Source organism: Nycticebus coucang, chromosome 3, assembly GCF_027406575.1.
Source record: "Nycticebus coucang isolate mNycCou1 chromosome 3, mNycCou1.pri, whole genome shotgun sequence".
In the NCBI taxonomy this organism is placed as follows: Eukaryota; Metazoa; Chordata; class Mammalia; order Primates; family Lorisidae; genus Nycticebus; species Nycticebus coucang.
Genome location: NC_069782.1, coordinates 8,344,594 through 8,367,467, shown reverse-complemented (window position 1 = coordinate 8,367,467; position 22,874 = coordinate 8,344,594). Strand labels below are relative to the sequence as shown.

General features: G+C 41.0%; 1 protein-coding gene across 7 annotated transcripts in view; it reads left to right on the top strand.

Moving 5' to 3' along the window:
• TNRC6B (trinucleotide repeat containing adaptor 6B) overlaps positions 1 to 22,874 on the top strand; it is a 259,143-nt gene that overhangs the window by 189,898 nt on the left and 46,371 nt on the right. For 5 of the 7 annotated variants that reach the window (XM_053582661.1, XM_053582659.1, XM_053582666.1 and 2 more), the window contains 6 exons: positions 8,028 to 8,369; positions 10,922 to 13,273; positions 14,812 to 14,970; positions 18,247 to 18,422; positions 20,904 to 20,978; positions 22,724 to 22,769. In XM_053582661.1, coding sequence (XP_053438636.1) covers positions 8,028 to 8,369; positions 10,922 to 13,273; positions 14,812 to 14,970; positions 18,247 to 18,422; positions 20,904 to 20,978; positions 22,724 to 22,769 — 3,150 coding nt within the window. The remainder of the gene's footprint in view (positions 1 to 8,027; positions 8,370 to 10,921; positions 13,274 to 14,811; positions 14,971 to 18,246; positions 18,423 to 20,903; positions 20,979 to 22,723; positions 22,770 to 22,874) is intronic. The other 2 variants (XM_053582663.1, XM_053582664.1) reach the window with 1 other exon arrangement.

Sequence of the window (22,874 nt, the reverse complement as noted above, 5' to 3'; positions counted from 1 at the left end):
AGAGGTCAAGGCTTGACAGCGAGGCCCTGTAAAGATTGGTATCTTCATTGTTATGTTGTGTTTTGTTGTCTTGGAATACCAAACTAAAGCATGTCACACAGCGATGGAAGACTAATAAAGACAGTGCTAGTTCCTTAGAAAATTCTGTTATGGAGAACAAATTCTTGGATAATTAGGGAGTAATGTAATACATTTCTAATCAAAAGAAATTTCAAAGAAGAATATAGTCTAGGATTTTGAGGTGATTTATAAATTAAACTGAGATAACCATTACTAGTTATTATTAGTTACAGTTATCTTCATTGGCTGGAGAGAATCCTTGTACATCCCCTAATTTCTAGCCCAGAAGTAAGCCTTATTTTGGAAATATCTTTGTGAATTACTTGTTCGAAATATAATTTATACTTTGTCATAGAAATAGTATTATTCATGGTGGTACAGTGTATTTTCTAAACCAACATACTATTTGGGCATTTAAATATTGATATTTATAGGACTGTTTCATAATTTATGGGAGCAGCAGATGAGAAAATTGTCATTTTCCTGGATAATCCAGGTTCTTTGGTTTCTGGAACATGGTGGTTGGGTTCCTAGGCCTGGCCACAAGTCTAATACTTGTGAATCTAAGTATTAGTTGGGCTTTAGAACCAAGCTGTTCTGTATGGGTTAAGTGGTGTTTCTACTGGAAAACTGAAAATCTGTTAGGCATTTTTTCTCATAAAAATTTTTTTCATACAAGCTGTGTTCTCAAATGCATTCCTCTTTCCTTATAAAAACCAAACTTTCTTTTCTATTCACTTCCAATTTTTTTTTTCTAATTAGGATCTTTTCTCATACCTGCCATAGAATGGAATACAGCTTCATAGTCCCCATATCTCCCCTCTCCCTATTCTGCAATCAAAAAATAAAGTAAAATTAAAAAAAAAAAAAAAGGTAAAGTAATCCTAAGGGCAGCTGAAAGCTCATTTCAGGTTTCCTAAGGAATTTAATTATTAGAACCAGTGAGTAGACAGGAAATAAAAATACAAACTGCCCCTGGGGTGTGTTACACTATAAGTGTAAAAGGAGGTCTTGACTTGTCTAGTTTGGGGCCTAGGTTTGCAGCCACAGCGTCACCTTTCTTCCTGAGAAGCTGCCTGGGTGCTGTAAGTCTTATTCTTTTTGTCTTCCCTCAGTTGACATGTCCTGAGACTGGTTGCTCTTCCCAAGATGATGTCTTCTGGTGATGGTTACATTTTGAGTCAGTTCCCCTTAAGAATGGGAGACTTCATCCCTGGATGTGGCTCCTCTTCTTGCTCACTTAAATATGTGTATCAATATTTTAACTTCCTTCCTTTAACTCTAAATTTCCCCCCCTTTCCCCAACAGTCCCTGTAAGAAAAAAGAAAAGACTATTGGTATTGAGTCTTTGGTTGTAGAGAGGACGAAAGTCAAGATTTTTCCATATTTCACAGAAAAAGTAGATCCATTATATGGTCATTCTTTATCTTACATCATTTAAAAAATAGTGAGCATTCTGAAGAGAATAATTCAGAGATTTCAAGTGGAGATTATGTGAAGATTTAGGCTAGAGCTGGCTTGCTATCCAAGTACTAATTGATAAAAAACACTGAAGTTAGCGAATATCCTCCTTTCTTGGACATTAGACTTAGAATCCAAAGAGTCTGAGGAACTGATGTAACAGATCAAATTTAGGACAATAAAATTTAACAGAGATGAAGGCTAAGTTTAGGTTTAAAAAGCTCAATTTCATAGACTTATATAATGGAGGAATTTGGACACAGCAATTTAACCTTATTAAAAAGGTGTCAGTGTGATGGTTGACTTAATTAGAATTTTCAGTATTGAATAACTAACATGACCTTTAAGCAGCATTAATTGAGATATAGTATCCAGGAAGGGACTTACGGTTCTTATAATGGACCCCATGCTATGGAAAGAAACAGAGATCATTCTCCACTGACCATATGGAGTTTGGGCCACAACATTTAAGGAATTTGTCACCTTAGGAAGGTTAAACACCTGGGGGGCAAACAGGGAGGTGTTGCTTAGCTCAGGTAACTGTCTTCACAAATTTGAAGGGCTCTGGTGCCTGACACTTGATTGTTCCTTGGTAATTTTCTGTTGCATGTTTTGTTTGGTCACACTTGCAAAGACATCCGTGTGTGCTGACACTATGGTGAGAAACCACTTATTTAGAAATAAAACTGCCTGCCCCTAAGAGAGGGAGTGAATGTGGACTATTATGAAACATGGATCAACGCAGTGGGCATTCAGTGTTGGGGACCTGTGGCGTTCTGATTTCAAGGTTCTTACTTATTTTTTTTTTTTTGGAGGCTAAGTCTCATTTTGGTAGTGTGCCATGCCATCATAGCTCACAGCAACCTCAAACTCTTGGACTCAAGTGATTCTCTTGCCTCAGTCTCCTGAGTAGCTGGGACTACAGGCACCTGCCACAACGCCCAGCTATTTTTAGAGATAGGGTGTGGCTCTGGCTCAGGCTGGTCTCTTGTGAGCTCAGACAATCCACCTGCCTTGGCCTCCCAGAGAGCTAGGATTACAGGCGTGAGCCACTGCACCCAGCCAAGGTTATTCTTTTTTAAGTGCCAAAGGAGGTGAGAAAACCTCCATCCTTCTCTGCTGCTTCACTTTTATTTATTTATTTTGCAGTTTTTTGGCCAGGGCCAGGTTTGAACCCGCCACCTCCAGTATATGTGGCCGGTGTCCTACTCCTTGAGCCACAGGCACTGCCCTGCTGCATCACTTTTAATAAAAGGATTTGTTCTGTAAAATTTGGATTCAGTCAAAAGGCCATACTCAAGGATCCAGAAGGCCACATGTGGCCTCATTATCCACAGATAATGAGGGCTTGGATCTGGTTAGGAGCACTGGGGGTAGAAATTAAGGAATGAATTGCAGAAGTGCTTTAGTTTAACTTAAAGTAGATTGGATAATGATGGAGGGACACAGAAGTCTTAAGATACCTCCCAAGTTTCTGACTTAAGCAGCTGGTTGGATAATGGCTTCGTTCTTTGAGGGAGGAGAAATGAGATTTGGGTTATAGGGAGCAAGTTTGAGGAGAAAGGTAAAAAAGATCTGAGTTAGAGATTGTGATTTGAGAAACACACTATAAGTGTGTGATGGTTAAAGGAGTATGGAAGTGTTTGCATGCAAGTAACTTCAGTGTTTGAACTGTACAGGCCCTGATTTTTGTTTTTTGAGACAAAGTGTTTCTCTGTCACTCAGGCTAGAGTGCAGTAGCATCATCATAGCTCACTGCAACCTCTAACTCCTGGGATCAAGTGATCATCCTGCCTTAGTCTCCCCTTTAGCTGGGAACTATAGGAGCACACCACTATGTCTGGCTAATTAAAAAAAAATAATTTAGAGACAGGGTCTTGCTGTGTTCCCAGGCTTGTCTCAGATCCTGGCCTCCCAAAGTGCTGAGATTACCGGAATGAGCTATGTCGCCTGACCCACATTGATTGTTTTTTAAGAGCCACAATTCAATAACTAAATTCTGTAGTTAATGATTATGGAGGTAGTCAAAAGCAGGAGTTGCCCACTGCTGCCAAGGCTAGCTCTACCTCACCACCTATTTTTGTACTGCCCATTAGCTAAGAATGTTTTTTACATTTTTTAATTATTAGGGAAAAAAGAGCAATATTTCATGACACGTGAAAATACGAAATTCATATTTCACTGTCCATACATAAAGTTCTATTGGAACACAGCCATACTCGCTTGTGTACATATTATCTATGACTGTTCTTGTGCTAGAAGTGCAGAAATGAGTGTTAGGAAAAAGACTATATGGCCAATAAAGCCTAAAATATTTACTGTCCCTTCGCAGAAGTTTGCTGACTCTGATGAAGAGTTTGAGAATCTGAGCAAGAAAGAAAGGAAGAGCTAGCTGGAGCAGGTCTCATGAAAACAGAGAGAGGGAATGACCAGTAGTGTCAGAAGCTACAGAGAAGTCAAAGAAGAAATGGCCAAATGAGTACTTGTTAGATTGGCAGTGAAGATCATTAGTGACTTAGGGTAAAAGCCAGTGTACTTTTCTTTTAACTCAAAGGTTGAGAGGAGGGGTGACTGGAAGGTAAAGAAAGGGAGACAGTGCTTAGTAGTTACTGAAAATTGTTCGGTACACACCATTCATTCACTGTGTGTCATCAGATGTGAAACATTTTAAGACCTTGTTTATATATTAAACATTTCTAGATAATTTTTTTATGTTTGGTCCCGTCAAGATGATTAAAGGAAATAATAGTTTGTATTGGTCCTGTGTAGTTGTGGGCTTGTCATGAATATATACGTTTTTGTTTTTTGAGACAGAGTCTTGCTCTGTCCCCCAGGCTGGAGTGTAGTGGCATCATCACAGCAACCTTGAACTCCAGGGCTCAACCAGTCCTTCTGCCTCAGCCTCCTGAGTAGCTGAGACTATAGGCGTGCATCACCAGCTGATTTTTCTACTTTTTGTAGAGATAGGGTCTCACTTTTGTCATGTTAGTCTTGAAGTCCTAACATCAAGCAGTCTTCCTGCATTGGCTTCCCAAAATACCAGGATTATAGGAGTGAGCCACCGGGCCCAACCTACTTTTAAAAAATTCAGAAACCTATTTCAGAAGTTCTTAGAATACTTTTACCTGAAAAAAAAAGTAGCATCTTATTGCAGTTTTTTAGAAATAGACATTCATACTGTAAGACACGAGAATGGTATACTGCAAAGGGGATAAGAATGGTGAAAATTTGATCATTAGAATATGTAAGTAGTTAGCTCAGCGCCTGTAGCTCAAGTGGCTAAGGCACCAGCCACATACACCAGAACCCCCAGAGCTGGCGGGTTCAAATCCAGCCCAGGCCTGCCAAACAACAGTGACAACTACAACCCAAAAAACAGCTGGGTGTTGTGGCAGACACCTGTAAGAGAATCACTTGAACTTAGGAGTTGGAGGTTGCTATGAGCTGTGATGCCACAGCATTCTACCCATAGCAACAGCTTGAGGCTCTGTCTCAAAAAAAAAAAAAAAAAAAAAAAGAATATGTAAATGGTTTATAGAAGTAAATGAATGGAAATTAGAAAATAGAATGCCCAGCATTTTTACAATGTTTTTATTTCCCTATGATACATGTTTGGTCCCTAGAGACCATGTTTAAACACAGACCTTTTCTCTAGAAAATAAGAAAACTGTGCCCTTACTTAGAATGGCATCATCTTTAGAAAGACTTACACTATAACCTACAAATCCTTAACACTCAGAAAAGAAAGAACCTGCAATTAACAATTTGATCAATTCTGTGGCAAGGCGAGATGGGCAGTGTGTTCCAGACCATAAATGGAGGACGCTCATTCCACCTACTCTTAAGAACTCAGAAAAGGTTTTTCAGACTTAACGATAGTTTCTCATGATATTGCATAATGTTCTGGAGCATGACAAGGGACACTTACTGATTCTGATATCTTAAGTTTGGACTTGGGCTGATTAGGTTGTATCAGGCTTCTTGCCAAAGGCAGCATTGCTCTCCAGTTAGTTCCTAGAATTCTTACTAGCCTTTAAGTGCTTGATGTTCTTGAACTCACAGAAAGATATAATTTAAAAAAGAATAAGAATTGAGCAGCACCTGTGGCTCAGTGGGTAGAGCACCGGCTCTGTATACCAAGGGTGGCAGGTTCGAACCTGGCCCCAGCCAAACTACAACAAAAAATAGCCAGGCATTGTGGTGGGCACCTGTAGTCCCAGCTACTCCAGAGGCTGAGGCAAGAGAATCACCTAAGCCCAGGAATTGGATGTTGTTGTGAACTGTGACGCCAAGGCACTCTACTGAGGGTGATAAAGTGAGACTATGTCTCTAAAAAAAGAATTCATTTATGTACTGAAACACAGCTATCATATGACTAACATAGTATTATAGGCTTTTTCTATGTCCTGGAGTTTTGAATGAGTTATATCCAGGGACAGAGCACTGTATTGGAAGGAAAGTGGTTGTGGCATGTTCTTGTTTTATAATGACTTTTTCATTTTCATCCCTTCTATCTCTATGATGTGATGGTGGGAAAGTGCCCTGAGGAGCTTTTGCAAGGAATCTTGCACAAATGTGATGCCCACCAGATTTCTTTGATTGAAATGATGCTATAACTGTTGCAAAGTTAATCAAACTAGTGGTCAGCTCCAGTCCTATAGGCTGATCTGTCTTTGTCCTATTGCTTTTTTAGAGAAGTGAATTAAGGCATGTAGCGGACTTGGTTAAATAACTTCAAGTGAAGATCCTAGTCCTTTTATAGATGGGTAACTTCACAGAAGCATAGCTCCTTCTATCCTAAAAACCAGTTAGGAAGAATCCCTCCCAGACCATGCCAGCTTCTTAGTCTCATAATAAGGGAAAAAGAATTGGGAATGCCATGTGCTGTGAAATCCTCCAGAAACGTGTAGAAAATGAATCATTACATTATCTTTATTTATTCATTTTCTAAGTATTTGTACATCTGCTATTACAGGCCATGCTCTTCAGACTGTGGATGCTCTGACCTCCCTTCCTTACTAGGAGGGCCAGCCTTATGACTGGCTAAGGTTAGACACAGGGGTCATCTGGAAGTTACCTCCAGGCACCTGCTCTTTTCTCCTGTCACTCATAGTACCCGTTAACATTCAGTGGTGCTATAGATTTGGCCTCCAGATTTTTGATGATGTATCTCTCTCCTCATAAAGGAGCCAGTTAAATGAGTGACATGCTGGCCCAGCATCATTTTAGCAGGCAAAGCAGTACTGCCACCAGAGCTGGCCCTAATGTTAACCCTGGTGGAAGGGATTTGGGCCTCAGCCTGTAGTTGCCGGGTGGAGGTTTATGGAATAGGTAGTGGTCTCTTGGTACTATGAAGCTAGAGAAGTGCAGAAAGAGTCTTCTGTGGTGAGGACAGGGGAGGGCCAAAGATCTAGCAGTGTGCTGCCCTACATAGTCCTGTGCTGCCTGTTTGCCATTTTAAAAAGTTAAGGTAAAAAAAAAAAACAAACAGAAAAAGTAAATACATTTTGAAATTTTTATCTTAAATAATTGAGGAAGCATTTTTTATTTGACAAAAGCACAAAGATGTATGATGTTTGTAATGTCTACACAGATTGCTGTACAAGTCTTTGAGTCCTGGAGGCTGTAGAAACTAGAACAAGTCGAGGTCCTGTAGGCCCAGAGTTTCCTGTTGGGGTCTGCAATAGGGAGGGTGGGGCTTATCGAGGAGAGGGAAAGGGTACTGTAAATGTAGAACTTCCACACAATTTGATAAATTCTGTGGCAAGGCGAGATGGGCAGCGTGTTCCAGGACCATAAATGGAAGACGCTCATTCCAAGTACTCTTAAGAACTTAGGAAAGGTTTTTCAGAAGTAGTTTTTTGTTGTTGTTTTTTTTTGAGACAGACTCTCACTATGTTGCCCTCAGTAGAGTACTGTGGTGTCACAGCTCACAGCAACCTCCAACTCTTGGGTTTAAGCAATTCTCTTGCCTCAGCCTCCCACGTAGCTAGGACTATAAGCACCCGCCACAATGCCCAGCTATTTTTTTTGTTGCAGTTATTTAGCTGGCCCGGGTTGAGTTCAAACCCACTACCCTTGGTGTATGTGGCTGGCACCGTAACCACTATGCTAAGGGTGCCAAGCTGCAGAGGTAGATCTTTAAAGGAATGTGAGTGAAGAGTAGGGACCCTTGGGGAACCCCTTACCAAGGACTTTGCTAGGCAGTCCTTCAGGGACTTAATCCCGCTGTTAATTTAGGGGAGTAGATAATGATTGTGTCCCTCTCCCTTTAATTAATGCAATATAATTCTTTGATCTTACTGTGTTTGAATCCTTGTCACCATCACCCACTGCCTTCATTCTACCTTCAGTAAATTGAAGATGTTGTGGAGAATTTGGCAAGACTGTGTCCTTCGATAGTAGACTGAAAGAAGTTATTGGTCTCATATAAGCTTTCTAAAAAATAATCTTCAGAAAAATATATTTGACATATTTCAAAGATTGTTTCCCAACCTCTCTTTCAGTGCCCGAAGTGACGAAACCAAGTTTAAGCCAACCAACGGCCGCCAGCCCAATTGGCAGCTCTCCATCGCCACCAGTCAATGGTGGCAACAATGCCAAAAGGGTGGCAGTGCCGAACGGACAACCGCCAAGCGCCGCCCGCTACATGCCTCGGGAGGTGCCGCCGCGATTCCGTTGCCAGCAGGACCACAAAGTGTTACTGAAACGAGGGCAGCCCCCTCCACCGTCCTGCATGCTCCTTGGGGGTGGGGCAGGGCCTCCTCCCTGCACAGCACCTGGAGCAAACCCAAACAACGCACAAGTGACAGGAGCGCTGCTGCAGAGTGAGAGTGGGACTGCACCAGGTGAGGCTTGGGCTGGGGAATTGAATTCATGGCAGCTCTGAAAAGAGAATGCACGCTTTATTGCGCTGCCTGATGTTAAGTCCACGAACAGACTGTTGGGATTATTCAGAAGATGGAAGATGTTCCCAGTATGAAGTGTGTGTAGGTAATTCTCAGAAACTGCGTTTTAGTGTCCTGTTGGTGTGTGCTCTTGGCCTGAGAAGCTAGTGGAGCTGCTGTTGGTCATCACTCCTGGGGCCTTTCTTCCCCTTTTCAGACAAGAGCATTACAAAGTCGATCCTTCTGTGGTTCCACTGTCACCACAAGTGTGTGTTCAGAGCATGAGTGAAGGGGAGCTTCTGTGGAGGCTTGTTCTGTTTGTTTCCAAAAGGCTAGGAGAATGGAGAAAATGATTTCTTCGATTAAAATGTAGACTCTTGGAAGGTTATCAAATAATTCCTTCCATGGTTATTAGATTTTTAAACTCAGTATTTCTTTTGAGGGCCATGGATTTTAAGCTTTGTTAAAAACTGTATGGCTCGTCGTCTGTGGCTCAAGCGGCTAAGGCACCAGCCATATACACCTGAGCTGGTAGATTCAAATCCAGCCGGGGCCCGCCAAACAACAATGACAACTGCAACCAAAAAATAGCCTGGCATTGTGGCAGGTGCCTGTGGTCTTAGCTACTTGAGAGGCTGAGGCAAGAGAATCACATGAGCCCAGGAGTTGGAGGTTGCTGTGAGTGGTGATGCCACGGCACTCTACCCAGGGCAACAGCTTGAGGCTCTGTCTCAAAAAAAAACTGTACATAGACATCTTTAGCTGTTAGGAGTTTTTAGAGTTTTTAATAGATGAATACTAAGTCAGCTGACAGCTAAGAACTTCCAAGTACTTTTTTTCTTTCTTTTTTTTTATAGTTAACAGATTTGACTTATATCTTAAAATGCCTTTTTAGGTGATACTGAAATTGAGAGTTTGAACAGAGGCATTAGCAAGGACAATGAATCGATAAGTTGATGGTTGTCATTGGTAGGATGCTTTATTTGAGTTCTGAGTTTGAACAAAGAATTGCCTAGAAAATTCTTTCACCACCTTGTCATGTGCAGAGTAATAAGAATGGAAAGAAACCTGGTGGTGACACAGACGTCATGCAGAGATAAGCCCTACCCATGAGGCTTCAGGCCAGGCCCAAAGTAGAGGAATGGCCTCGTGGCCTGGCCCTGGTAACTAGTTGCAAAGAGAAACATGTGAGGGGATGGCCCTATCAGGCGTTTCTGCAGCTGATTCTAGTTAGGCCTGAGTGGAAACAGGGGACCACTGTGAGTCAGAGTCTCTTGTTTATGTTATTAAAACCAAGGAGGCTCCTAAATACCAAGAGTTCGGGGTTTTAGACATTCTCATTTTATATGGCTCTCTATATTTTTTCAACTTTATATTAATTTAAAGCTACTTTGTTGAAGGAGCTAAAATAAGTTTAGAAGAAATTAGCTCATTAAAAATGTTTCATTTTTTTCCCCCCACCAAATATGGTGAATTCTACCCAAAATATGTGCTGAGCCAGACTAATTTATCAGATGAATTTCCCTGGGGCTACGAAATCTGATTTTTACTTGTGCGTCCCATGGCATCTAGCTCAGTGGGCATATATCATTCAGCAGATGCTTACTAAGCAGCACTGTACTAGCTGCTCTGTGGAATTCAAACCTTCCCAAGATAGGGTCTCTGCCTAAGGGGCACTAACATGGGGAAGGAAAAATGTGATTGTGTTCATATCAGTACCACAACACTGAGCAAAATGGCTCTGGATAGGGCAAAACTATTTTCAAATGCAGAGCACAAAAAACAGCTTCATAGCAGAAATGAAGCATTAGCATGTAGGCCCGCTTGAATTAGGCCCAGAAGAATGAGTAAATATCATTGTGTGACTTCTGGAGGTAAAAACAGTAAGTGCCAATGTATAATGGTGCCAGAGTGAGAAGGCACAAGTTGTGGAATGTTGAGAAGTGTGGATCTACGTAAAAAGTAGCAGGACATAAGACTAGAAAGTTGATGGGTCCCAGGTCATGGAACATCTTGATCAAACTCCAAACCAAGGGGTTTAGCATTACTCTTGTGCATTAAGGAACTGTTGGAGACACTAAAAGGCATCCTTTGCCGGGAAGTATTACACTAAATACAAGAAGCCAGAAAAAGGCCACATGTTATATTTAAAAAAAAAAAAAAAAAAAAGGCATCCTTTGGAAAATTAGTCCAGCCAGGAGTGTCTAGAGCTGGTTGGAGATACAGAGCAAGTTCAAGGTGTTATTGCATCATCTCAAGATAGGAGAAGGCCCTTCTCTGTCCATAGGAATGGCAAAGCGATACTTTTGAGAGGTATTATGGAGTTAGACTTAGCCATTATAATACCAAGCAGATGAAAGAGATGACTTAGACATTTGTGACACAGGAACCAAATAGCAAAGGTGATTTATGGAGAAATGTGCTGAGCTCTCCTAGAAGCAATCTGAACTCTGGATTTTAATGGGTAATAAATGCATATGAAACTGTGATTGATAAGACAATCTCTTTCCTAGAGTCAACCCTTGGAGGTGCTGCTGCTTCAAATTATGCAAATTCCACTTGGGGCCCGGGAGCCTCCTCCAACAACGGCACCTCCCCCAATCCAATTCACATCTGGGACAAAGTGATTGTAGACGGGTCTGACATGGAAGAGTGGCCTTGTATTGCCAGCAAAGATACTGAATCTTCTTCCGAAAACACCACCGATAACAACAGTGCCTCGAACCCTGGCTCTGAGAAGAGCACTCTGCCAGGAAGCACCACCACTAGTAACAAAGGAAAAGGGAGCCAGTGCCAGTCTGCAAGTTCTGGGAACGAATGTAATCTTGGGGTCTGGAAATCTGACCCTAAGGCTAAATCTGTTCAATCTTCCAACTCTACTACAGAGAGCAACAATGGACTAGGAAATTGGAGGAATGTGAGTAGTCAAGACAGAATTGGACCTGGCTCTGGCTTCAGCAACTTTAACCCAAATAGCAACCCATCTGCCTGGCCAGCACTGGTCCAAGAAGGAACTGCTAGGAAAGGAGCATTGGAAGCAGATAATAGTAATTCCAGTGCACAGGTTAGCACAGTAGGTCAGACATCCAGGGAACAGCAGTCAAAGATGGAAAATGCGGGTGTTAATTTCGTTGTCTCTGGCAGAGAACAGGCTCAAATTCATAACACTGATGGACCAAAAAATGGAAACACTAACTCCTTGAACTTAAGTTCACCAAACCCCGTGGAGAATAAGGGAATGCCCTTTGGAATGGGCTTGGGGAACACCTCCAGGAGCACTGATGCCCCTTCACAAAGCACTGGAGATCGAAAGACTGGGAGTGTTGGATCTTGGGGTGCAGCTAGGGGGCCTTCTGGAACTGACACAGTCTCTGGACAAAGCAATTCTGGAAACAATGGGAACAATGGAAAAGAGAGAGAGGACTCCTGGAAAGGAGCTTCTGTTCAGAAATCAACTGGGTCAAAAAATGACTCTTGGGACAACAATAACAGGTCTACGGGTGGGTCCTGGAACTTTGGCCCTCAGGACTCTAATGACAACAAGTGGGGTGAAGGGAACAAAATGACAACTGGGGTCTCTCAGGGAGAATGGAAACAGCCGACTGGGTCTGATGAGTTGAAAATTGGAGAATGGAGTGGTCCAAACCAACCAAATTCTAGCACTGGAGCATGGGACAATCAAAAGGGCCACCCCCTCCCTGAAAACCAAGGCAATGCCCAGGCTCCCTGTTGGGGAAGATCTTCCAGCTCCACAGGAAGTGAAGTTGGAGGTCAAAGCACTGGAAGCAACCACAAAGCAGGAAGTAGTGACAGTCATAATTCTGGCCGTCGGTCATACAGGCCCACACACCCTGATTGTCAGGCTGTCTTGCAGACTCTTTTGAGCCGAACTGATTTGGACCCCAGGGTGCTCTCAAACACTGGCTGGGGCCAAACTCAAATTAAGCAGGACACAGTGTGGGATATTGAAGAGGTGCCAAGGCCTGAGGGGAAATCTGACAAAGGAACTGAGGGGTGGGAGAGCGCTGCCACACAGACCAAGAACTCAGGGGGCTGGGGAGATGCACCCAGCCAAAGCAATCAAATGAAGTCTGGATGGGGGGAGCTCTCAGCCTCTACGGAGTGGAAAGACCCTAAGAACACGGGAGGCTGGAATGACTATAAGAACAACAACTCTTCCAACTGGGGAGGAGGACGACCAGATGAAAAGACATCTTCCTCTTGGAATGAGAATCCCAGTAAGGATCAGGGGTGGGGAGGTGGACGCCAGCCCAATCAAGGATGGACTTCTGGGAAGAATGGTTGGGGAGAGGAAGTTGATCAAGCAAAAACCAGCAATTGGGAAAGTTCTGCAAGTAAACCTGTGTCTGCATGGAGTGAAGGAGGACAGAATGAAATTGGAACTTGGGGTAATGGTGGGAATACAAGCCTAGCTTCAAAAGGTGGATGGGAAGATTGCAAAAGATCCCCAGCATGGAATGAGACAGGCAGACAGCCCAATTCCTGGAATAAACAACACCAACAGCAGCAGCAGCCACAGCAGCCACAGCCACCACAACCAGAGGCTTCTGGTACCTGGGGAGGTCCGCCCCCACCACCTCCAGGCAACGTTCGACCTTCCAATTCCAACTGGAGCAGCGGGCCACAGCCCACAACCCCTAAGGATGAGGAACCCAGTGGTTGGGAAGAGCCATCCCCACAGTCAATTAGTCGGAAAATGGACATCGATGATGGCACTTCAGCATGGGGAGACCCTAACAGTTACAACTACAAGAATGTGAATCTGTGGGATAAGAATTCCCAAGGGGGCCCAGCACCACGAGAACCAAACCTGCCCACCCCGATGACCGGTAAATCAGCATCAGGTAAGCAGTGGGTTTTTCTTGCAGATTTTGATAAAGAAAAGGAATCGTAGACCAAAGCACTTTTGTTAAGGTGCATTTATTCAACTTAGCTTTATTCTCAGAATCTTTCCTACAGTTCCTACTCTGTTGCTTACAGAACCTCTCTTTTTATAAAATGCTAGGGATGGCAGATGCTGGTAGTACATTCTAATGTTCTTTCTTGGCAAAAGAAAAAAATGACAACCCCATGTTTGTCCCCGTAATTATTTTTCTGTAATTGTATTGGTTTGCAGAATCCAGAAGGCTTCTATCTTGGTAAACAAACTATGCTCTAGATTTTAAAATAAAGAATTAAAGTAGTAGCAAAAATAGACCTGATTTTCATTCTGGTTCTACCATGGGCACATCCTCTTGTGTTTCTCTTTCCCCAGCAAAGGGAAATATTCTGTGTTGTTCTTCCAGAGGCCATCATAATGCTGTAGTAAAGCTGGTATCTGAAAGGTTTCAATCTCGTTCTGGATGATTTTTAATCATCAGCTCTGGAAGGGGGAGTGCTTTGGGTTGGAGATTATTATCTCATGATGATCAGTTGTCCAGGATTAAACTTTGTTTCTCCCTATTTGAATAGGAAACATCATACCTGGTAAATTCAAAGTAACAATGGTAACAGTATTTTTAGTTTGGCATTGTCAACTTGAATGTTCTCATAAAGCATGTAGTTCAAAAAATTAAGGGGAATGATTATTTAAAATTAATTATAATATTAATAACTAGTTTTCCACTTTTCAGAGTAAACCTAGTGGTCATTGGATCCATTTCTGACCACTTAGAAAATGATTGTTTTTAACTGGTTCTTTTTTCCAAGTATTGAAAAGAATAAGGAAGGAAATGAAAATTGCTCATTAACTCCCTATCTAGACAAAAACCTGCTAACACTTTTGAAACTGTATCCACATAGTAAAAGCCTTCAAACTGTATAAGAAAGCAAAAAGTAATAATAAAAGAATCTTGACTTCCCTGTATAGGTAATCTCTTTTTTCATGCCTACAGCAAGATAGAGACACCTGTCCTTTACAGATTTTACAGAGAAGGGATTATACTTTCTACACTGTTCTTCACCTTGCTTTCTTCATTTATTTTACTTACAAGCTTTCCATTTTAGCACATACAGTTCTTTTTCTTAATTGCTTCTTGTATAGTATTTATTTTATGGGGGACCCACAATTGGTCTAACCAGTCCCTTTTGGTAGGCATTTAGGTTGCTTTCAAATTTTTTTCTAACAGTGATGCAGTGAGCATTGTAGTACATGTAATTTCATCTACTTTTACAAACATACCTGACGTATAATTTTCTGGCAGTGGAGTTACCAGAGTCAAAAGTTGTGTGGGTCAGACTTTTTAAAAAATGAGATTCCCAAATGCCCTCCATGAACGTTGAGTCCAATTACATTTTTATTAACAATGTAGGGATGGCTGTTCCCGCCACCTTCACCTCCATTGGATACTATGGTGTTTTATTTCATAAACCGTTCATAGAGACATATTTCCTTTCTTTACAGTCTGGAGCAAAAGCACACCACCTGCTCCAGATAATGGTACTTCAGCTTGGGGTGAGCCAAATGAAAGCAGTCCTGGGTGGGGCGAAATGGATGATACAGGAGCATCGACCACAGGCTGGGGGAACGCACCCGCCAACGCTCCCAATGCCATGAAACCTAGTAAGCGTGCAGCATTTTTATTTTTGAGAGATTTCTTGGTTAATTTGGGAATCCAACATTTTGGTGAGAGCTGTTTAGTGTTTAAACTATTGATCCAGTGAGATTCAGGACCTCGAATGTTATATAAATAGTAGCAAGTGGTGGTGACTTAACTTAGCATATGTTAAAATGTTTACAGTGAACTGAAAGTTATAAGCTGGGCACAGTGGCCCATGTCTGTAATCCCAGCTACTTGGGAGGCTGAAGCTAAAGAATCCCTAAGAGCCCAGGAGTTCCAGTCCAACCAGGATAACATAAGAAGACCCTGTCTCTTTTGCAAAAAAAAAAAAAAAAAGTCACAATTTTGTTTTAAATTAGGTTTAGTTATCTAGACAAAATTGTACTTTTGATGTTTTTTTTTTTTTTTTTTAGCCCAGTAACTTAAATATGCTCACCATCTCTAGTGCTCATTTATATTCTTTTGTCAGTATAATTTAAAATAAAATTCCCTGGCTTTCAGGAACATTTCATGTGGAATGTAGTCTTTGCTGCCCAGTGACTTCATCCTTCTCTGCTGTCCTTTTGCCTTTGTCTCTCTTTTCTTATATCCACCCTTTTAAGAGCTTTTCAGGTTTCTTGAACCTGACAAAGATTTCGTTTCAATTATTTAAACAAAGAATGCCATACTTATCCATAACCACTGAAAATCTAAGCTGTACTTGACATCCAGCTGGCAATGTATAGTTACAGTATTTGCAAAACTTTGTAGTCTGACACTATTAAATGTCTCATTGGATGTTCCTAAATTGAAAATTTTGAATTTCAAGTGCCCCTTTCCATTTGTTTATAACTTAAAAATGTTGCAATATCGCTTTTCTACCAAATAGTAGAATTAAGGGATTATTTTTTGATTAAATAATGAAATTTTATGGAATGCTCAAATTTTGAACAAGAAAAAAATAATCTCTTACGTGTAGTATGATATTTAGGACTCTGACAGTGCCACTTGAATGAATATGATATTCTAGACATTCACACTTATGCATACCTTGTCACTTGACTGCATTTTAAAAATCATGAATCTCTGGGGCGGCACCTGTGGCTCAGTGAGTAGGGCGCGGGCCCCATATGCCGAGGGTGGCGGGTTCAAACCCAGCCCCGGCAAACTGCAACAAAAAAATAGCTGGGCGTTGTGGCGGGCGCCTGTAGTCCCAGCTGCTCAGGAGGCTGAGGCAAGAGAATCGCGTAAGCCCAAGAGTTAGAGGTTGCTGTGAGCCATGTGATGCCATGGCACTCTACCCAAGGGCGGTACAGTGAGACTCTGTCTCTACAAAAAAAAAATAAATAAATAAAAATCATGAATCTCCTCTTCATAGAAGTAGCTTTATGAAAATTTTGTTTTCATCATGGTTTTCATAGTGAAATCAGTTGTGTCATCATTGGAATTATCGTCTAGTATACTTGAAATAGATCCAGAATGCTGGTGGAAGACATTAAACCAGACCCTTGGTACAAAGACTGTTTAGCAGTACCTTCAGGATCTTTATGTGTCTTTCCCAACCTCAGGACCACCTCTCCTCCATCATAAAACCCTCACTTTTCTCCAGATTTTAAAAATGTCTTCTATTCATCAAAATTGTCTATAGGTATAGTTCATGTCCTTTCTATGTGTGATTGGACTGTGTACTGAGTAGAGAAAAGGGCTAGCTCATCACAGCCTGCCAAGTGATGCTAGTAGTTACCCTGTGACTCTAGCCTGCAGATGTCTTAAATTCAGTGTTATGAGTCCTATGATGAAAAATGAGAGCTTTCTCATCTTTTCTATAAGAAACATTTGATAAAAGTGATCTCCTTCCTCTAATAGAAGGGTTCACCTGCATGTCTTCATTTTTCTAAAGGGATTAGCATGTTATTTATTAATGGGTTTTTTATTTCTATTACTTGTCAATAAAGGCTGTGCTTACATAATCACAAGTATATTATGGGATTATGTGAATTTATAACTCAATATGCAGAGGAAGCAATCCTGGTTATCAACTGCACTTGTTCATCAGCAGGGCCAGGGGCGTCTCAGCCCTGTTTCTTGCTGCCCTGTTGCCCCTGCATATAGCTAAAGTGAACCCCATTGAGGGGCTATCAGATTCACCTGGGCCTTGCTGAGGGGGTGGGGGATGAGATGGCATAGTTAGAAGAAATTTGTCACCCTGTGCCTTGTCTATTTAGTGAAAGCTTATGTGACTCTCATAGGCCTCATGTTTAAAGAGTGACAGCTGTCATTGGAGGGAAAGCCTGAAAGAGCCACTTTGCTGGCTCTAGAATCTTCATATGGAGCATCTGTAAATTAAATGATTTCCATAAAAATCCTGTCGTTTGGGAAAGTGAAGGGAGGGATGGAAATACTCGGGCACGAGAATGTATTTCTTGGCCAGAGAATGTACATCTTTGTCTCATCATTTTATCCAGTGTCATTACTGCACTGTGTGTCTTTTCATTCCATACAGTATTTTCAAAGGGAAATTAAGGATGTGTTCCGCCTTCAAATTAAAGATCTTAGCTTAGACCATAGATACTGACATCTTGCTTCCTCAAGCATGAAAGTCTCTTTTGATTTATATTTTTCTTCATCCGTCTTCCATATTTCCTCTTCCTCCTCTTTAAAACCTCATGTGGTCTTTGTCTGGAACGGCTTTAGTATCTAATACATTTCAAGTACTTAGGTCTAATAAATTTCAAATTGTATGGGCATATGTGAATTTCTCTTACATAATTTTGATATACAAAATCTTATAAAATTTTCATTTTCTTCCCTTTTTCGTGTCCTTTTTTTCTCTATACCGCATGCAAGGTAAACACTTGTCCTTTACCATGCCTTGTATTTGTAATGTCCATTGTATATCAAGTGTATAATGGATAGAAAAGTAAATCTAAGACCAGTAAATCATGTACATTAAAAGTAACAGATATCCTTTAACTGAGATGTGAAATTTCTTATCATGAAAGTAGTGATAAGTTGTTTTCAATTTTGTAATTCCTTTCAACTTGATACAAGGGAAAAAGCTTTGAACCAGAAGTCAGGAGGTCTTGATTCTCTTGGTTTTCCAACTTACTGAGTATCATTGGAGCATTACCATTTTCAGTTTCCTGCTCTCTAAAATAAGGATAGTCATATTTGCCTTCCATATAGATGGAGTAGGTAAAGTTAAAAAGATATTAAAATGCTGGATCTTCGTGGAATTATTGTTCTGGTTATTGTTATAAACACCTGTTGCAAAGAGTTTATTTATTCTTCCTTTAAAGATTCCAAATCTATGCAAGACGGCTGGGGGGAGAGTGACGGGCCAGTTACAGGAACTCGCCATCCCAGCTGGGAAGAGGAGGATGATGGAGGAGTCTGGAACACCACTGGCTCTCAGGGAAGTGCTTCCTCCCACAACTCAGCAAGCTGGGGACAAGGAGGAAAGAAACAAATGAAGGTAGCTCACCTTAGAAATGTTTCTGCTTGCTTATTTGTTCTTAGAAGGCAGAACTGAGAAATTTTTATTAGAGGTTATGAGGCAGCTGGGATCCTACAAACAATTAACGATTTCCGTTTTACCTGTTTTACCGTTTCCTTTCCCATGACCTTGACACTTTGAAGTACAGAACTATTGCTGTAGGTAAAATGAAATTTTCAAAGATACAAGATATTTTACATTTTTAGTTTCCACGTGGTAATAATTCAGTGGACGCTTATTTGATGAGAACTTTGGTTTTTAATCTATAATAGCAGTCTTCGAATCTGAACTACTATCTTGGCAGAAGCTCTCTTGTTTTTCCTTCATTTCTCTCATTTCCTACACATAAAACGGTGGAAATAAGTGGGCATCATTGCTTGATGGATGTTTATTTAGAGAGCCTTATATTGCCCTATGAAATGCTTTATAGCTAATATTCTCCTGGTGTTCAAATACAAGGTGCTATCTGAGAAGGCCTACCAGTGGCTAAAGATTGGGCCTTTTCTCCCTTTGCCTATAAAGTATTAATTGTATAGGATAACCTAACTTTTATACCATAGGAATACTTTTCCTTTCCCTTAGAGATATTTGATTTAAAGCAGTCAGTCATTCATAGCTTTCTCTCTTATAGGGGCTTTTATTTTCTATTTCTATATTTTAGTCACAGAAGGAATTATTCAGCAAAATTTTCAGCATTCTTTTCACTCTTACATTGTCTAGCTTGCTTTTGACTTTCTTTTGTTTATTTATGAATTAACAATAAGACCAAATTGAGGAAAAGGTGCCAATAAATACTCCACTCAGGTGATAATCAAAATTTAATTAATCAGGAATTGAATGTTTCAGCCCTAGTACCAGTGATTCTACTGTGGCCTTTACTATCTTAACAATTTTCAAGCATGTGATCAAGTGGCATTAAGTACATTCACATTTTTGTGCCACTGCTACTACCTCCACCACCGCCATCCATCCATCCACAGAACTCTTTTCATCTTGCAAAAATGGAACTCAGTACCTATTAAACAGTAACTCTGGCTGGGTGCGGTGGCTCACACCTATAATCCTGGCATTCTGGGAGGCTGAGGCGTGTGGATTGCTTGACCTCAGGAGTTCAGGACCAGCCTGAGCAAGAGCGAGACCCCATCTCTACTAAAAATAGAAAAACCAACTGGGTGTGATGGCAGGCATCTATCGTCTCTGCTACTCAGGAGACTGAGGCAAGAGGATCTCTTGTGCCTAGGAGTTTGAGATTACTGTGAGCCATGATGATGCCATAGTATTCTACCCAGAGCGACAAAGTGAATCTCTGTCTCAAAAAACGAAACAACAATAACAAGAAAAAAAACCTCATTCCCCCTCCTTCCTGGGTTTTTCTTTTTTTTTTTTTTAACCTTAAAACTTATACCTAAAGTTAAGTATCTCATCACTTTGAAGAGTGATAAAATTGACATGCTGGATGTTATTATAGCATACAAAATGTCTACTTGTGGAACACACACGTGCTAGAACCCCAGCATCCTCTCCCCAACAGATTCTCGTCATAATTCCTCCTGCCTTCTTCACAGAAATGGAAATAGAGCTGATAGCTGGTGCTTTAGTCCAAGGAGATAATACATTGTCCCCTTAAAAAGTGAATACCCCCCGCCCCCAGCCTTATTTTGCCTAGGGTATTGGTGATAACATGTCTCCCGCTGGGAAACCATGTCCTTTGTACTGTTAAGCAAGCAGATGAGGTGCTATGTGGTTGTTCCTCATAACGACCAGTTTAAGGGGCTCCTTTCCATATAAAATGCGCTGGCATCTGACTTTCTTTTCTCCTCATGCACACCAGTTTGGGTTACAAGAGAGCAGCCCGCTGAAAAATTACAGCCTAGCATGTGAAAATTTTATTTTATAAATTCTGATATTGACTTATTTCTATTTAAAAAGTAAAAATAGGCTTGGTGCCTGTAGCTCAGCAGTTAGGGCGCCGGCCACATATACCAGGGCTGGTGGGTTCGATCCCGGCCCAGGCCTGCCAAACAACAATGACAACTACAACCAAAAAATAGCCGAGCGTTGTGGTGGGTGCCTGTAGTCCCAGCTACTTGGGAGGCTGAGGCCAGAGAATGGCTTAAGCCTAGGAGTTTGAGGTTGCTGTGAGCTGGGACACCACGGCACTCTACCAAGGGTGACATAATGAGACTTTGTCTCAAAAAAAAAAGTAAAAATAACAGCTGACCATATATACTTTTCTAGTTCCCATTCAGTGCAGTGAATAAAAAAGAATTAAAACATAGATATGAACTAGAACTTATTAATTATTTAAACTAACAAATACAATATCACAATAATTGTAGTTGAAGAGAAATAGGATTTTTAAAGGTAAACTTGCTTCAACATTTTCAGTCTGTGGTGTACTCAGACGAGGTTGAAATAAATTATTATTTGGTTCTGAGTTTCTATATTTCACTTCTGTAGTGCTCACTAAAAGGAGGAAACAGTGATTCATGGATGAATCCTCTTGCCAAACAGTTTTCAAATATGGGGTTGCTGGTAAGTTTTATTTTTTTTCATATGTATAATGTATTCCAACGTTTAGGTTTAGAACAAACTTTTAGGATCACTGCCACGTATAGTACAAAATTACAGATTTAGAAACTGGTCTGGCACGGCACTGTGACTCACATTGGTAATCCCAGTATTCTGGGAGGCTGAAGTGGAAGGATTCCTTGAGCTCAGGAGTTTGAGATCAGCCTGAGTAATAGTGAGACCCATCTTTACACAAAACAGAAAAATCAGCTAGGTGTGCTGGCAGGTGCCTGTAGTCCCAGCTACTCAGGAGGCTGAGGCAGGAGGATCGCTTGAACCCAGGAGTTTGAGGTTGCTGTGAGCTATGATGACACCATTGTATTCTAGCCAGGGTGACAGCAAGACTCTGTTTCCAAAAAGAATAAAAGAAAAGAAACTGATCGTTTGGATTAAGCAGTATTTGTTTTCTCTTATTTTATTCTTTATGACATACTCCAACATCTAAAGGTTATAGCTTTTAAATGTGTGGTTTTTGTGTCCTTTTCTCTGGGAGGGTAGGGAAGAAAGAGTCAGACACTTTATATTTATGAAGATTTCCCTGACCGCACTGACATACTAGTTTTCATATTATAACTTTTAAAAGGCAACAATGATAAAATAACTTGAAAAACTATATTGGAACTACTTAGGAAATTCTTGTAGAATGTTTAATTTCCTTATCTCTTGGGAACATTGTAGGGACGCCCTGTCCCTGGTTGCCAAAAGACAATGACATGATTTGGCTGCACATTTCAAGATTTGATGACTTGACAAGTCACAAGAAGAAGTTGTCATCATTTGGCTGCCACTCATGGAATTTAATCCCAGGCTGACTGGAACTTGAGGACAGGGGTTTATTTCTTCAGGCAACTATTTAACTATTGCTCTGTTCATAGATTTATTGAGGCTAATTGTGTGCAAAAATTGAATTTTAGGAATATAGGCACCAGCAGGAATTAAAACTATTGTATTAAAAACATTAATATTGGTTGGGCGTGGTGGCTCATGCCTGCAATCCTAGTACTCTGCGAGACTGAGGCAAGAGAATCACTTGAACTTAGGAATTCGAGACCAGCCTGAGCAAGAATGAGACCCATCTCTATTAAATAGAGAAAAAAATTAGCTGAGTATTGTGGTGGATACTTGTAGTCCTGGATACTTGGGAAGCTAAAGCAGGAGGATCACTTGAGTCGAGGAATTTGAGGTTGCGGTGAGCTACGCTGCTGCTGCACTCTACCTGGGGAGACAGACTCTGTCTCAAAAGAAAAAGAAAAAATTAATATCTTGATTCTAGTTTAAAGTTCATTTCAGAGGTCAGGTACGATAGCTCACGCCTGTAATCCTAGCACTCTGGAACACTGAGGTGGGTAGATCGCTAGAGCTTACAAGTTCAAGACCAACCTGAACAAGCATGAGACCCCATCTCAAAATAGCCAGGCATTGTGGCAGGTGCCTGTCGTCCAAGCTACTTGGGAGGCTGAAGCAAGAGATTTGGTTGAGCCCCAATAGTTTGAGGTTGCTGTGAGCTGTGATGCCATTACACTCTACTGAGGGTGACAAAATGAGACTGTCTCAAAAAATAAATAAATAAATGAATGAATAAGTAAAGTTCATTTAAGAGGACCTTATGTAGTGCCCACAGTAAGATGTTGCTCTTACATGACTAATGCCACTTCTCTGATCAAATATGTACATCCTTAATTCTCTCTCATCTGTTCTTTATTTTCCAGAGTCAAACTGAAGATAATCCAAGCAGCAAAATGGATTTGTCTGTAGGTATGTATCATTCCATTGATAGGAATGGAATGTGTTGGTGTTAATGATATCCTGTTGGGCTTCTCTGCCTTAAGTTGGGATGGCTGTAGTCCAACAGATATTTAT